At 36.7% G+C, this 17370-nt stretch overlaps 1 protein-coding gene across 2 annotated transcripts in view; it reads left to right on the top strand.

The window, feature by feature from the left end:
* Positions 1-16258, top strand: part of LOC130012959 (von Willebrand factor D and EGF domain-containing protein-like) — a 38517-nt gene extending 22259 nt beyond the window's left edge. The window contains exons 10-16 of one of the 2 annotated variants that reach the window (XM_056101217.1): positions 2683-2953; positions 4216-4365; positions 4918-5101; positions 6943-7133; positions 9184-9432; positions 10249-10348; positions 13064-16258. In XM_056101217.1, the coding sequence (XP_055957192.1) occupies positions 2683-2953; positions 4216-4365; positions 4918-5101; positions 6943-7133; positions 9184-9432; positions 10249-10348; positions 13064-13191 (1273 nt within the window). In that variant the 3' untranslated portion in view covers positions 13192-16258. Of the gene's footprint in view, positions 1-2552; positions 2590-2682; positions 2954-4215; positions 4366-4917; positions 5102-6942; positions 7134-9183; positions 9433-10248; positions 10349-13063 lie in introns of those variants that run through there. The other variant, XM_056101218.1, reaches the window with a different exon arrangement.
* Positions 16259-17370: the final 1112 nt, after the last annotated feature.

The raw sequence follows: 17370 nt of genomic DNA on the forward strand, positions 1-17370 counted from the left end.
AAGATATCGATACCCACAATTATAAATGATAATAACATAATAATCTATATCGGACGGGAACATTTACATTTTTGATGCGATTCGCAATATTGAGCATTATTTGCATAACTATACCCAAAATTCAATATTATATCATGTGATGTCAGTAAATAAAAATAAAATTTCACAAACTATGGGTAATATAAAACAATAATATTAACAACAAAAGAATATTACATGCACATAGACCAGGAGCCCAGATGGTCGAACCTAAACGAACGAGGTACCAATATCTGACCATATCGGTATATACATCCTAACCTGGGATGTACAGAAATAGGCGTCTGTCGGGGTCCAGTCCCTTGGTGTGGCCCTGGTGTCCCCCACAAAGACCCCCAAAATGAGTTAAACTCATACATTCGAGGTACCGTTCGAAACCAATTTTAAATGAAAGAACACATCTTACTGAGTACGAAATTGTCCATAAAAGATGATTTGGCTGAAACTGACAACCTAAATATGGACCCCAGAGGGTTTGAACAAAGGTTGTATTCATACATTCAAGGTACCAGTTGAAACTAATTTTAAAGGAAAGAGTATATTCCGCTGACTACGAAATTGTCCATAACAGACGATTTGGCCCCTGGAATGGCCCAAAACGGACACCCTGAAGCCGATATGGTTGGGGGGGGGGCAAAATGGGTAATACTCATATATTCGAAGTACCGTTCAAAGCCAATTTTAAACGAAAGAGTACATTTCACCGAGTACGAAACTTTTCCCACCTTGATTCGCCTTGAATATGGATGTAGGTGCAATGTGCGAGGGCTGACAGAAAAGTTCTAAGCCTTTCTTTGAAAGACCTGTACAAAGTCGATGGTTTCCATATTGCAAGGCCTGGATGCCGGTCAGAAAGAAATTTTCTTAAGCCACCCTTAAAAATGTCGTTCACAGCGAAAATGGCGTCATCTTTACTAGGAAAATGATGACTGGCTAGTTCCATTTTCATTTTTGGAAACGGGTCGCATCCATGGTTACAAATCTGGCCAAAAAATTATCAGAATCTGCTTCCAAAACAACACAGATTGTCATGGGGCCTCAGGAATCTGACCATTTTCCGATCCACGGTCAAGAGCTATCGCACCCATCTTGCAGAAAATTTTGGCATTCCTAATTCATTGTCGATAATGTGCTCAACCCTCTCATGAGAGGTGCTCACAACACTGGCAATTTATCGAGAGGTCAATCGTCGATCAACCATCACCCTGTCATGCACCCGGGTAATATCTTGAATGGTTGCTGTTGATGGCCTTCGAGGACGCGGGTCATCGTCAAGGCTCTTTCTGCCACGCTTACATTCCGCAGCCCACTTATTTACTGTGGCAAAAGAAGGGGCATCAACCCCAAATTGGAGACCATGTCGGCCTGTATACTGTACCTGTGTCAGGATTAGTTCTTTCAGTTGCAGGTACTTGATGATTGCCCTATAGCCAGCTTTATCCTCTTTGGTATTCATCTCTGAATATATATATATATATTGTTGATAAAACGGCATAACACTAGATACGAAATAAGAAAGACAAAAAATCCAGCACACGAGATTTTTCTTTAAATTTTCGGATGACACAGCATCCTTCGTCAGAATCACGTAACAAATTATAGTGAAGAGTAGAATTCAACAGGTTTAAATACAGACGAGAGGGTGTGAGGGAGCCGTCGGCGCACTGAATCGGTACTGATGGATCTTCCCTGTGTTCCTACTGTCTGACGTGCTGTCTCAGATGCCTATGTGAAGGGATTCTGCACGTTCTGGCGCACAACATAGCGGTCTTGTCGCCTTGTGGTAACCCTTGGTCTACCAGTTCGGGGGCGACCATCCGTGGTCTGTCTGCACGTTCTGTCGCACAACATAGCGGTCTTGTCGCCTTGTGGTAACCCTTGGCCTACCAGTTCGGGGGGACCATCCGTGGTGTTGGTGGCCCAAAAGCATTGCTGAAGCCTGTAGATGGTCTGAACATTGACCTGGAAGTGATTGGCAACGGATTGGGCAGTGTGGCCAGCGTCGAGTCTTCCGAGTGCCTGGTTCCTGTTGTTAGTCTTGTATTGTGAATGATTCAAGCGGGTATGGGGTGCATTTTATAGGGCTGGTCCCAGGGAACAGCACGTGCAGCATGAGTAACATGAAAATCACGGAGAACACATTACCATCTCAGAAGTCAGGTGCGTTTTTGAGAACATTTCCTGGGTTCAATTCTGTGTTTGGGAATGAGCCTTATGGCTCCGTTAAAGTTGGAGATGTGGTAACAAATATACAATAAAAACATTTGGCATGTTTTATGCAATGCGTCTATTCAGAGCAACATACCAACCCGAAGTTTCTTTTGCTGCTTAGTGTCTGGGATTTCTCCTTCAAAGCCGTAGATGTATTACTATTTATTTTTATTTTTATTCATTTAACTAATTGTCTAGGATTGCTCCTTTAACGTTGTACAGGTATTACTAGTTTTTATTATTTTTATTCATTTAACTAATTGTCTCATTTTAAAGTGCTACTTGCTGTTCTTTCTATACAGGAGTCACGGTGGCTAGGTGAGTAAGACGCTGGCTCGCTAGTCTGGGGGTCGCGGGTTCGCTCCCGGTGTTGGCTGACAAAGTTCATCGGGATTTTCTGGCATGGTTATTTATGAGGCAGTTTATTTCTAGGACTCCTCCTGGTGAAGATATGTTTGATCCAGACAACTTGGGTATGCTCAGTGCTTGGTCTCGTAGTTATACCACATGTAAATGCAAACCGGTACTTTATTGGGCCCTCACAAATGAAATCGATTGTTCACCTTACAACGAACCAGTTATTTGTAATGAGGATGTAGAATTCAGAACAGTTCACAAGAAACGCTGCATTTCACCAGCCCGTAAGAAGAGATCGATACCCACAATAAGAAACCGGCCCGAGAATTATAGACGAATTAAAAGGGTAATGTATACATACATTATTTTGTTAGAAGATAAGCAATAACTCACTTAAAAACGACACCTTGAAATTTCCGTGTGGCTAACGTGATGTCATTTGTTTTTACAGATTGATAACATTTCTATTAAACATGCATTATGCAAGAGCAAAATCTGCTTATTATAAGTCTTTCTTTAGGCCTGAAATGTTATCTAAATTATCAATTAGACATTAATTAACTTATCCAGACCATAATAAACTCTCAATGTCAAGGCTAGCCTTGGATGTTGGCTGGATTAGTTCCTATATGCCGCTAACGGCCAGTGATAATTAAATCAATAAAAGTGGATAATCGAGACTATGCTGTTTATATTAATGATTTTAGTAATGATGACCGAGACTATGCAAAAATTTCAACCGCTTCTTTCTCGGCTCATAGTGGATAAATTTGACTAAAATTTTCAGCAAATTACCTTTACACTATAACAGAACACAATTTTTATGGGAAACAATCACTAGTTTTATTCTAATAGCACGACGTTTCGACAAGTATCCTCTTATCGTTATCAAGCACAATGACATTTAGTAAACTTGGATTTAATATATAAGAGTTCATGTTGAAGCCAAATTATTACACACTCTTATATATTTGTCTTCAAGTTTACTAATCTGACGAACACACTTGTGTACCCCAATCACTAAATGCCACTTAAAGATTACCTTTACACTATCTAGTTTTTAACTATTATAGCGAGAACTGCCATCTCTTTATCTTACCTCCCGTAATGTATCTTTAATGTAAGAACAAATTCAACTTTTAGTAGCATGGATGTCGTGTACTAGTGCCATCAGGCAGGATGTTTACTCGCTCTAAAACACCTTATGACATAACGTCAACGTCAACCCTGCAAAAATTGACCCTGGCATTGCAAGAGGAGTGGGTCAGAGTGCCCCAAATCGTGATTGGACGGTTGATTAAGAGCATGCCACGACGAATTGCTGAATATCTGAGGATTGGTGGAGCAATTACTCACTATTAAGACAAAACGGTGTATCTCTTTGCGAGTGAAATAGGGCCATCAGATAAGCCGCCCATATCAACTGTTTATGTTCATGTGTAGGCAATTGGCAGTTTTGTATTGTTTCTCAATATCCCCTACTTTTTTGAAGATTATATATTCATTACATCGGATAAAACCACAGTATTACAGTTATTAGGTGGATTTATCACTGTACAAGACATTGAGGTGTCATCGATGTCTTATAACGATTTCGTATCATTACAGAATGTAAATTGGAAGAATGGATGGACCCATGAGTCTGCTACGGATTATTGTGACAATCTCTTTAAGTCTTCAAATATGATTAATCTGTGTAAAGAGGTACCTGGCGTCGATGTTTCATTTCCCATGGCAAATTGTGTTCTTGATATTCAGGTGAATAAAAGTCACGTGATCGGATCTATAGTCTGCTCTACTATTAAATACATAGTATAATGTACTTTGGCTGTGCAGCTTAATAATATTTTTTTTTTTTTTAAAAAAAACAAAACAATTTAACCCCATGTAAGGTAATTTAAGATTGGTTTTTCGTTCAAATTAGCTATACTCCATAGTGTATACACATTTGGAGGTGTTATTACTTTAATTAGACTATGACTTAACACAGCATTACAAATAAGTAACTGTGTGTTGAAAGGTATTAATCTATTTAGTTTTAATTATCCATTTATGTGTATACCTGAACTTAAATAGGAATATGCCTGAAACTTAGTAGTACGGTAACACTTTATTTCTATTAGCATAGATAAAAAGTTCGGTAACTTAATAACTTAATACCACATTACCAAAACAAAGTATTTCAGTTAGAATGGTCGAAACAAGCTAACATGATTTCACGGTCTGTCGTTTATTCCATTCAATGTTTTTTCTTCTATTCTATCTTTTCAAATTTCGTATTCATATTCTTGTTTTTATTTTGAATTTAAGCTAAGTGGAACAACAGATTTTTCATTGGCTGCCATCAACTCTATAAGAAGTCAGTGTTTACGTGAGGCTAGTATGAATGTTACTCTTCGGCAGGAAACTAGTCCAGATAAACCTTCAGTGTTAAAACTAGTTAAAGCTGTAGCTTGTCCTGCAGAGTGTTCAGATAGAGGTGTCTGTGTTAATGGTAAGAACGTGTAATGGTAAGCTTCTGTAGCTAGGTATGATTTGAACTTTGAGGAATTGAATGCCTGACTCTATCAGTAATTATATCAAATGTGATAGGAAACCCCAACCCATCCCTATCTTTTCATTAAAGGCTACGGAATTTAATCGTTATTTAAAGAATTATTTTGTAAAATTATGACTGGAGTGAGAAGATGACAAGTCAGATTATTTACAAAATATCTACACAAACCATTGATTTGTTTCTAGAGGAATCGTGGCAGAATTGCTGTTACTTTATTTTTTTTATACTCATAACTATACTAAACAGCAAAAAAAACGTCAGTACGATTTCAAAATCAGAGAGGCACTTTAATCAATCATTCTAGAAAACGACTTACTAAATGGATCAAAGGAATATTTTGTGAATAGTATGTTGACACATTAGTGATTAATTCATAACAATTCCAAGACATTACGAGAAGGTTTAGAGTCTGTACATAGTCTGTACAGTGTATACATCTGGTGTGTCCACCGCGAGTGTCAATAACAGCAGCGCAGCGTCTGTACATGGACTGAACCAGCCGATTGACGAACGCCATTGGCACATGGAACTGAGAAAAGACTCCTCTGAATTTTATCCCAAGATGTTCAATCCGGTTGAAGTCCGGACTAACGGCTTGTCAGTGCATAACGTTGACGCCGTTCTGCTGTAGAAAGTCCCGAGTAACTTTGGCGGTGTGGGCACGGGCGTTGTCATGCTGGAAAACGTTGTTTCGATGACGTGCGGAATGTGGTATGACGTGGGGTCTGAGAGTTTGATCGATGTACCGCACTGCTGTTATGTCGTCTCCTCTTCCTGGACCAAGAGTTTGGAACACCACAGGACCCACTCTCTGGTTCAGGCCGATTCGATCCAATTATGCGTGGACAGAATAACGCTGGCCACGTCGACGGCATATTCTGGTCCTGCCATCTGAAGTTGATAGACAATACCGACTCGCATCTTTGAACAGAGCAGTTCTCAATTGCCTGTGTCGCCAGTTCTGGTGTTGTTGGTCAAACTGTAGACGTTCACGTCGATGCCGAGGGGTGGTGAGACGTCGGCGCACTGTATCGGTACTGATGGGTCTTCCCACTGTGTGACGTACTGTCTCAGATTCCTGTATGAAAGGATTCTGCACGTGCTATCGCATAACATGGCGGTCTTGTCGCCTTGGGGTAACCCTTGGTCTACCAGTTCGGGGGCAATCATCCGTGGTGTTGGTGGCCTGAAAGCGTTGCTGGAGCCTGTAGATTGTCTGAACATTGACCTGGAAGTAATTGGCAACGGATTGGGCAGTGCGCCTGGTTCCTCTGGACTGTCGTTAGTCGTGTCATGCTGACGTTTTAGTGTGAATGATTCAACCAGGTATGGGGGTGCATTTTATAGGGCTGGTCCCGGTGAACAGCACTTGCAGTACGAGTTACATAAAAATCATGGAGAACACATTACCATCTCAGAAGTCAGGTTGTGTTTTTGAGAACATTTCCTGGGTTCAATTCTGTGTTTGGGAAGGAGCCGTATTGCTCAGGTAAAGTGTGAGCTGTGGTCACAAATATACAATAAAACATTTGGCAAGTTTTAATGCAATGCGTCTATTAAGAATAACATACTAACCTGACGTTTCTTTTTCTGCTTCGTATACTTTTGCATGACTAAAATGAACCCAAGTTCAAACTGATTGATTTGAATAATTTCTGAACATATATATTTTTGATTTGATATGATCTTATATTCTATATTTAACTCTTATTCTGGCACATTATCTCTTACACATGGTTTTATCATTATTCTGCATGAACAATTTATGTAATCAACAGGTACCTGTGATTGTAATGATGGTTTTTCGGGACCAGATTGTTCTGTTGATCTAAATCAACCACCTCTGGTCGATAGTCTGGAAGCCAACGGGTATTGTGATCACAAAGATGGTGGTTGTGAAGAGATTGCAGTATTTGGTGGACCTTTTGTAGAATCTGACAAATTCAAATGCCGACTGCTGCTGCTCGAGGTTCGGAAATCTATGGCATTTATACAAGAATGTATCTAATTCGAAAGTGAATTGTCTTAATCCATTTCCATCTGTCCACAATTCATGAACAAGATCTACAGGTCACATCTTTGAGATTGTGCTTGGCTAGTTATAGGGAAGTTCGTAGTTGGAGATTTAATGCCCCTATTACTGAAACTTTGGAAACACTTACGTGTTTTGCTGGATATGTCCAGATAGCCATAAACCATCGATCGCCCACTTCAGTCAGTTATATAGAGGAATAACTCGTGTTTTCCTTTTGCGTTCGTCACTTCCGATCGCTGAAACCTTGTTTACGCATTTATCGTAGCAATGATCTCTGTGTTAAAATTATATTTGGAATGTGTTCAACCAGTTCTATCACATATGTGATAATGACTGACACTAATGTTGTCCTTTAATCGATATTTTATTTAATAACGTCACAGAATTAATATGCTGAATATAGGATATGATAACACACTTTATAAGCTTAAGTAAACCCGCCTCTTTGTGATGAATCAATAACAGTGCAGCTTCTAACTGCATAAAAACAAGGAAATCGTTCAATAGTCCAAGGTCGACAATCAGGCAACGATATATCAGTTTTTGCGATAAAGTCACAGAAAATTGACCTACTTTATTGATACTTAACAAGTGTAAACCGGACACAAATGTCGACTCTAGATCCACAAACATTTACAATTCTCATTTTGCGTAACTCCATAACGGAAAGTACGATGCGCCGCACCAAAATGTGAAAGAAGTTTCATCTAATCGGCACAATAATTGTGGGCTCTAGAGGGTCCATTATCGTTGACAATAGGAATAAGAACAGTAATTGTGGCCCCAGGAGGGCTGCCCATCGTACACATTTCAAAATTATACGTAAAAGTTACGGGGTCATAACTCAATCAGTTGCGGCCCGATTCGCACCTATCCGTTTGTCCACAAACGAATGTAAACGGACGTCTGGACGTCCGGAAATGCGTGACAAATAACACGTCAACGGTAAAATCGGTCCAGTTGGTAAAATTCTGCGACTTAAAAGCCGAAAATGGCACGTGGCTACCGAGATTTTCTTACAAATTACCCACATGCAGATTTTAGTGCTTGTATTCAAATTGAAATATCTTTACTTTCAGCCGCCCGAACTGTAAGAGTTTTGCAACTGGCAATCATAATATGAGCACATTAAATTTAGATATAGATGGTATCTACATTTTAGATTATAATTTAGGATTTCTTAAAAGGACACTCCCCAAATTTCATCAATGGAATATAGAAATTTATGGGTTTTTTTTTAACGAATATATCTTTATTTATTATGTTAACATCTGGTTTAATTTTTGGTCCTCTTTGCCTTTGCTCAGTAATATTATTTTTAGATCGAGCACAAAGGACAAGTAACTAACAGTGGGTATGCGTTACAATTGAAAAGAAATGAAATGGGGTTTAACGTCCCACTGTTCTGCTTTGACTGGGCTAATGACGACGGGGTATGCGTTATAAAAGCTGTAAAAGAATAAGTATGATTAATAAAATAAAACCAAGTACGAACAATCCAAACCATTAGACAAAATTCGAAGTCCTAAAAAAACGGTATAGGCAAAATAGTGTAATAAGGCAAAATAGTGTAATCAGCATATGGACTGTTCACCGTGTACAAAATACACGACAAACAGTGGTACATGAGTTTTAAATCATGGTGTTTTATGAATGTCAGGAACCATAAGCATAATACTAATGTATTAAAATTTTCTTAAACTTAAAGTATTAAGTTCTAGTCAAATCAAAACTAAACACACCGCCTTTTGTAGCAACGATGGGTCAAGTAACAGCTCTAAAAAAGCCGTCACATGACCATTTATTATCCATAATTACAACTTAAACTAGTAACCTCACCATGAATGTAAACACAATCATTGCTAACACTATCGAGTTGTAAACGACCGGTTCTGACCACCCCTGCTGACATTTAGTGTATTCACCAGCAACTAAATGGTTGGTTACTAGACGCAGATATTTATAACTGTTTTGTATTTAATAGTCAAACGCAGAAGTAGATTTAACGAATTCTCCAGTTGTTGAAAGTATTGGTGAAGTGACGTGTCCACTACCTATTAATAGACAAAAACGATCAACAACTGTTCCCGTTGTAGACACAACAGTACCAAGCTACAGGGTAGCTGTGTCCAATGATGGACAAATCTTCAGTCGACAGTTAACGGTGGTTATCATGAATTCTGATTGCATGGACTGTACGATTGATGGCGAGACCGTGAAATGTAGGATGTTTGTAAGTTGTCATGTCTTCATTCTCCCCACCCACACTCTGATATCATTAGCCTGTATACAATGCACGTATCTAAATGTTTCTAGATATCTTAATATAAAATACCTTATTTGAATGAACACAAAGGGAAGTAAAAAGTGAATGAACATAAAAAGGGAGTAAAAACGAATTTACATTTGTGATTTTACTCCCCGGTGATTTCGATCAAATGGATTAAATGTTTAAAATGTGTTATTTTGTAACCGAAACATGGTTTAACTGCTCACAGTTTAAATAATTAGCGAAAGACGAAAGAGGGGCCCACTCCGCGGTCACTTAACATATTTAACAAGGTTATGGATTTGTAAAATTATAACAATTAAATAGATCCAGGAGCAGCCAAGAACAGTATTTATCCAGTTTTATATAATTTACACTGGTTTACCTGTTAAATATCGAATTGATTTTAAGATTTTATTACTTACTTTTAAATGTTTAAATAATTTAGCTCCTGTTTACCTCTCAGATCTTTTAGAACTTTATACACATTACGTACATCAGATAAACTACATCAGAAATAACCTTTTACTTGATTCGTTGATGACACAACACAGCAATTGGTTTTATTGCCTGCGCCATCCTACATCTAAGTTGTCTGAAATTGTGGCGAGTTTGGACGCGGACAATCAATCTATTAAAACAATACAGACAGCCATTGGTAATAAATATTTCTCAGTGGACTTTTAAGAATAATTTTAAACCGGATATGAATAGTCTATTAAGATTAGGGAAAACCTCAATTTAAATCTTGACATCTATTAATTTCGACTTCTATTATAGGAAGATTATTGTTATACGGAGGAACGCTGTTATAAAACTGGTGAATGGTATATATATAATGATGACTATCAATGTACCAACGGACAGTGGCAACTCACCAGTATGTAGAATTTTATGATTATTTATAATGTGCTCTTTTATGTGATATTACTTTTAAAGAGATTGATATTCGGGTCGGAAAATCGAAGTTACATAAATACAACATGAGTTATGTCAACTTATGTCCTGATCAACAGATTTTATGGTATTATTATCTTTACTTTAACTCCAACCCACAAGTGCTTAGTCTTGCAGGTCAAGATACATTTCGACCAGGGCCCTGTTTCACGAAAACTTAAATCTTCTTAAACTAACATTCCATCCTAACTTAAGATAGATCCGTTTCACAAAACGATTTTAAGCATTTTAGATAAAAAAACACTAAAATAATATTTGAAGTTAAAATTTTTATCTTAACTTAAATTAGTGGCGTTTCACAAAACTATTTTATGGACAATTTTAACCGTCACCCTCTCCTAATTTAAAATCATTGACTAGAGCTACGTTTTTAGATCTAGTGCGACATATAGATATATTTGGAATAATGATAATATTGCCAAAGACCCGGGCCCAACCGTTTATGTTATTTTAAGGCAATTTAAGTAATTAAATGGTGCCCCAATTAAAACCCCAATAACAAAAACAAAAAACACCCAAAACCCCAATAAACAAAACTCTTTGTTACTATTGTATCTAATACCATATGATTCAAGTGTAAATTATACAATTTTCAAATAATTAATAGATAAAAAAAACCCAAAAAAACTAAAAAATGTGAACCCACTTCATATCTAATCTCATGGAAAGAACAGTACTCTTATCTACAAAAAAAAATCTTCGTGTAGTCTTACAATGGTTCAAAATTGCCAATTTCTTGGTATTAGAAGGCCTACGGACCTATAATACTAGACATGCCATATGCAAAGTATTTACTCATACGGTTTTGGGGTTATGATGATTTATAAAAAGGTAAATCAATAATCTCAAATGTTTTTTATTGAAAACTTGTATAGGCCTATTTGAAATTAAATTTTAATATCATAAATTTATTATTATTTCTTAATAAATGCTTTCGTTAATTACACAGCGTAAATTAGAGAAGTTTTATATAGAAGCCAAGAGTATTTTATATTGAGGAAAAATCATTTTAATTTAGATAGGATAAATAAGCATTATTCGGTAAGGAGTGTGGCACTTTGGCATTTCAAAGTATTATTGAAAGGGTCCATGGGACTGACATTTCAAATTTAGGCATCGGAACATTGACTATTGGGTGTATTAGTTAAAAGTTGTTAAATACTTTTACAATTCGACAATATTTTACAGTCTAGATTAGTGGTTTGGGTCAGAAATATCACATGTTTGTGTCAATTCTCAATAGTTTCTGTAACCAAAATACCATAAAACTACGAAATTCAAGCGATTTAGTTTATCGATACGCATTATTTCCATTGAAGCCTGCGAGTAAATCAAATGCCAAGGTCACGAAAGCGACATGCAAGTCCGAGGTCAATCCACCGATACATTTCAAACGAATAATACGCAATAAACGCATTTATTTCATCTCTCTACGACAGTCTGACCTTGTGCAAACATAACCACAACGTATGAAACTCTCCCCATTGGTATTGTAACCGTTAGTTCAACCTGGCAACAGTTTTCAGTTTCGAAGCGTTCATGCTTACACCCTAAGTGCCCTCGCCGGAGGTGTGCACTGCGATGGCGCAAGCAATTTTAACTAAAATCTATTAAAATTGCATTTTAGGTTATAATCGATCTTGGTGAAACGCTTAAAATTTAAAATTTCATTTTGATTTTAGTTAAAATCTATTTTAGTGATTTTTGTTTAAGTTTGTGTGAAACAGGGCCCAGGAACCCACATATACATTAGTGGATATTTTGCACCCGAGTTTGCTGACCAACTGTTATGCGTTTCTGGTCAAGAAGCAAATACCTCTCGCTAGTACAAGATATGTACCAATCGCCTGTCATTATTTGAAAGCTATTCGGTAGTATAAAATCGTGTGGGTGTCTTTGGATGACCTATTAACATTTTGAAAAAGAAATGGGGGTTTAACGTCCTGCTCCGACTGGACTAATGAGTGTGGCATTCACCATGTGGTGTGCTATGATAAAAATTGTGCCCGTCCTCGTATATCGAATTCCAACTGCCAAGGGATTTTTTTTACGTGCGCGCCAATGTGTACACGGGACCTCGGTTTTTCGTACACTCGAAGAACTATCCTTGTCAGGATTTACAAATGTCAAAAGGATCTGTTGACATGAAGCTGTGTTTAGTTAGAAAGTGTTGTAAAAGGTGGACGTATCATGCATTGGCCCACGTCCTTCAGTCTATTGACATTTGTATGTGGTTAGAATTATCAGATGTTAATGAAACTTAGAATTATGTTTATATCCCAAAGATCTCTGAGGGTTTGGCACATATCGGGCTGTAACTTTATGAATAATTGTCCCTATTAGTAAAAAAAAATCGCATTGGTAGCTTGTGAACCGACCCACCCGTCTTCATTAGCCCAGTAGGAGCAGAACAGTAGGATTTTAAAACACTTATCATTTCATATCATTTTGTGGAACGACCCTCTGGAGATCACAATATTTTTATACGATTTTGATGAAAATCGGGTCGAAACTTGCTTTGGGTCCACAATGTTTAATGTATAGTATGCACATGGGTAAAATAATAAAATATTCTAAATTGTAATATAACGTATTAACCCTTATGTACATAACTGCAAACATACAATATTTTTTTTAGGTTCTAATGGTGGCAACACGGGCTCCAAAAGTGGCACAACTCCTAAGAGTGGCGCGGATTCTTGTTCCGCTATACAACAACTCAATTTAATAATGATACTTCTTTGTTCAGCAGCCTACATGCTTTAATATTTAATCACTGGTCAAACGACGTTATGAGTGGGGGGATATTGAAATTGCCCTCACCCAAGAAAGAAAATTCCCGATTTTAATAATTAGGGTTTCACACTGCGTAGCTTGTGTGAACACTATTGTTTTTGTTCGGATTATTATTCTTATTATTATTTTTTTTTTCCATTTTGATCATATCTCAGAAATTACTTGTCGGATTGATCCAATTTCTTCGGTTTCACTGGGAAAGTGGGTGTGACTTAGAGATTAAAGCTATTTTGAATGTTCTGTGACAATGCGAAATGTCCGAAATCAGCGAAGTGGTTAATTTTTGAAATTTTCTTGTAACATTTACAATAATTGCCGGATTTTAACATTTGATACATTTTGACATAGGCAGAGACAAGGCACGTAGTACGGTTCTTTAGATTGTTGATTTTCGATGAATCCTCGGAGATATTAGGCGCCAAATTTTGAAAATTTAAATTTTTACAAAAAACTTTTTTATTAATGAATATTTTTTGATGATATTTTATCCAGGGCTAAAGGGTCGTCTGATTTGAGCGAAAATGTCAACAATTTTTGTCTAAATAATTTTCCTTGGCCGCTATTGGCTGAGGAGGTTTTACGCTGCTAGATTCGTTAATGATCGTTCGATTTGTTTGAAACAAAGTTCATATGCTCCATTTTCCAAAATGTCATTTTTTTTGTTACCGATAAAGTTTCCTGTCGACACCGGAAGTGGCATAATTTCAACAAAAACTATAATGTTGACAGTTCGGTACCACTTTTTGAAAGCAAATATTATTTTTTCAAAATTTGTTATTATCAAATCGATGCGCAATGCAAAGGCGCACAAAACATCGGACTCTATTTTTTTAATTTCGATTTCGTTTTCGAGCTATTTCGATTAAAAGGTGAAAAAAGGTGTAAAATTTAGCTATTTACAACCCATTCAGCGTCTTAATATTTGAGAATGTATGTGAAAATTAGTTTGTAATATGAGCAGTTGCCGAGAAATGTGCAATTTTGCATGAGTGACTTTTTACGCTAGTTTGCCTGTAAAAGAGTCAATTATTATTGGATTTCCATAAAAGTGACACCATTTGATGCGTAATGTCAATATTAACTAGGTCAAGCCCATTTAACATTTTCAATGTCACCGGAAATGACGTAATTCGGGCAAAAACTGTATTTAAAGCCATTAAAACCAATAATTTATTCAAATGAGTCGTATTTGTTATTTGTTTAAAATTTTGATATTTGATTCCAATCAACTAATAGAATGAACCCATTCGATCATATAGATATCACAAAATGGTTTTAACTTTTTCAGTTGCGGAGAAACAGACGATTTTCAACAGGTAACTTTTCAAGGTTTTTGGTCCATAAAAGTGTCAATTATTATTCGATTTTCATAAAACTTTCAGTATGTGATACCTAATGCCATTTACGATTTCGTTCAAGTAATTTAACATTTTTACTGTCAGCGGAAGTAACGTCATTTTGGCAAAAACTGTATTTTTAGCCTTCAAAACAGATATTTTATTCAAATGTGTCTGATTTGTATTGTTTTTAAAATTATGATATTTGATTCCAATCACCAAATAGATTGAACCCACACGATTATACAGATACCAAAAAATGGTTTCTAACTTTTACGGTTGCAGAGATATAGACGATTTTCTTTAGGTAACTTTTCATGGTTTTTGTTCTATAAAAGTGGCAATTATTATTCGATTTACATAAAAATTTTCACCATGTGATGCCTTATGCCATTTCTCATTTCATAAAACTAATTGAACATTTTCATTCTCACCCGAAGTAATGTAATTTTGTCAGGATCACTTACATGTAACAAATGTATACAATGAATTGATATTGCCGGATTTGGTTGATTCGGAGTACATTTTATTTGATGTGTGCAATGCTTATATGGAAACCTGTTTAATTGTTTCATCGGTACCGGAAGTGACATATGTTAAAGGGTAACGGGTCACCGGTGAAACCCGTCTTTACTGCGTCCTTTATAATTTTCTTATGTATTTTACTTTCCAAATATTTTATAAGTTTCCTGTGTATTTTACCTTTTAAATATACCTTTCCGTGCACAAACTGGGTGATGTGATCATATATTTGGTCTAAAACATATTCAAACTAATTAATCTATCAAAATTGTGCTTCAACTCCTTCTCAAAACATTGTATTAGCGAGGAAATACCCCAAGCTATCCAAATCTACTAAAAGAAGTCATATTTTACTTTCCAAATATTTTATAAGTTTCCTGTGTATTTTACCTTTTAAATATACCTTTCCGCGCACAAACTGGGTGATGTGATCATATATTTGGACTAAAACATATTCAAACTAATTAATCTATCAAAATTGCGCTTCAAATCCTTCTCAAAACATTGTATTAGCGAGGAAATACCCCAAGCTATCCAAATCTATTAAAAGAAGTCATGTTTGTGTCACGTGACTTGACTGTCGCGATACAAAGCAACGGTTGCGAAGACAGCGGAAATTTCATAGTATAAAAGACGATGTTGTCTTTTATGGCTGTCCATTTATCATAAATATCGAAGCCTAATTAAATTCTCGGATTATCCACTTCCCACGCCGTGGCTTTAATCTCAGAAACTGTTGTACGTTTAAGTCTCTCATTTTTTCCTAGTCTGATCACCATTAAGTTTATCAACATATACATCAAGCGGTCCTTAGCGCTGAGAGATCAGACATTCTTCGCGTGCAACCTTTGACGTCACTTGAGCAGACAGCTCTTAATCGTCAGACTGTCAATTAGTGACACCTCTAATTTTTGTCCTGTGCCTGCTCCATGGATGTTTTTCAAGGAATCGAGTATATTTTCCATATATACCAAAATTGGTATACTTTTATTGGAAATAACCACCCGATAAATACTTTTGTGGGAAAGTATCTTTAAATATTTGATATTTTCTTGTGTATTTGACCTTCTCTGTGTATAAATAACAAATATTTTATAGCTTTCCTATGTAGAAATAACAAATATTTTATAGCTTTTCTGTGTTTATTACCTTCTAAATAAATTATATTTTATAACGTTCTTATGTTTTTCACCTGCTTAATGTTACATATATATTTTCCTAAAGCATTTGTCGTCTGAATACTCAAAGCATTGTTGGTAATATGAACTAAATTTGACACAAACAAATATATTTTTTAAATTATTCTTGTAATTTCGAATCGGTTATGTTTGACGAAAAACTTCAGCAGTTCAAATAGAATGGATTTGTGCCTAATTAGTCCAGTCCACATTGGTATACGGTTGCCTCGTTTATCAAGGCGCAATATTACAAAAGGCCATCGAGAAAACGACTTGGCACACTGATGTTAAATTGTTCATTTTCACCGTAAGATAACAACATCAATAATGGAGTAAATATATCAATTTTAATTCGGGTTTGAAATTCACAATACATTTACGTTAAAGAAGTCCAAGAAGCGATCTAATGCTCATAAGTATTTAGCCGATAGTGTTAAACGTGTTAAAAGAATCTCATAACACCGTGATTTTATTATCCCCCCCCCCCCCCCCGCCCCAATACGTGATGTCACACAAACCGGGATCTTACACAGGGGAGATAGCGCTTGGATGGCGATAGGGGCTTCTTGAACTTTGCGGAATTGAGTGAAACAGAACGAGAAGATGATAGTACAGGAGAAAAAAAAACAGATGCGTATGTTGTGTTTGGCGATGATAATGATTAAATTCTGAAATTGCGTGAAGGTATGCCTAAGAAATGGATCTAACCCTCACTTTAATTTACGTAGGTGTTCAGGCGAGAAGACGAACCCTATCTATATAGTTCCAGCGTTCTGCGATCTTTTTGGAGTTATCTCCCCTTTTTCGAAAAGCTTTTAAGGCAAATAAAGCTACAGCTGTCAGCGCAAAATTTCTCGTATAGCTCATTTCATTAATCAGGCGGGAGGAGAAAGTAGGAAGCAGGCCCGTAACTAGAGGGGGCGCAGGGGGGGGGGGGTCTTTGCCCCCCCTGCAAAAAGTTTCGCCCCCCCCCCCCCCCGTGAACAAATTTTCAACCATAAAAAAATAGATATACATTGTCCGTCAATATTACAGCACCCCCGATAACACTTCCCCCCTTCCCCCCCGTGAACAAATTTTCAACCATAAAAAAATAGATATACATTGTCCGT

This window comes from Patella vulgata, chromosome 5 (genome assembly GCF_932274485.2).
Source record: "Patella vulgata chromosome 5, xgPatVulg1.2, whole genome shotgun sequence".
NCBI classification, from domain to species: Eukaryota; Metazoa; Mollusca; class Gastropoda; family Patellidae; genus Patella; species Patella vulgata.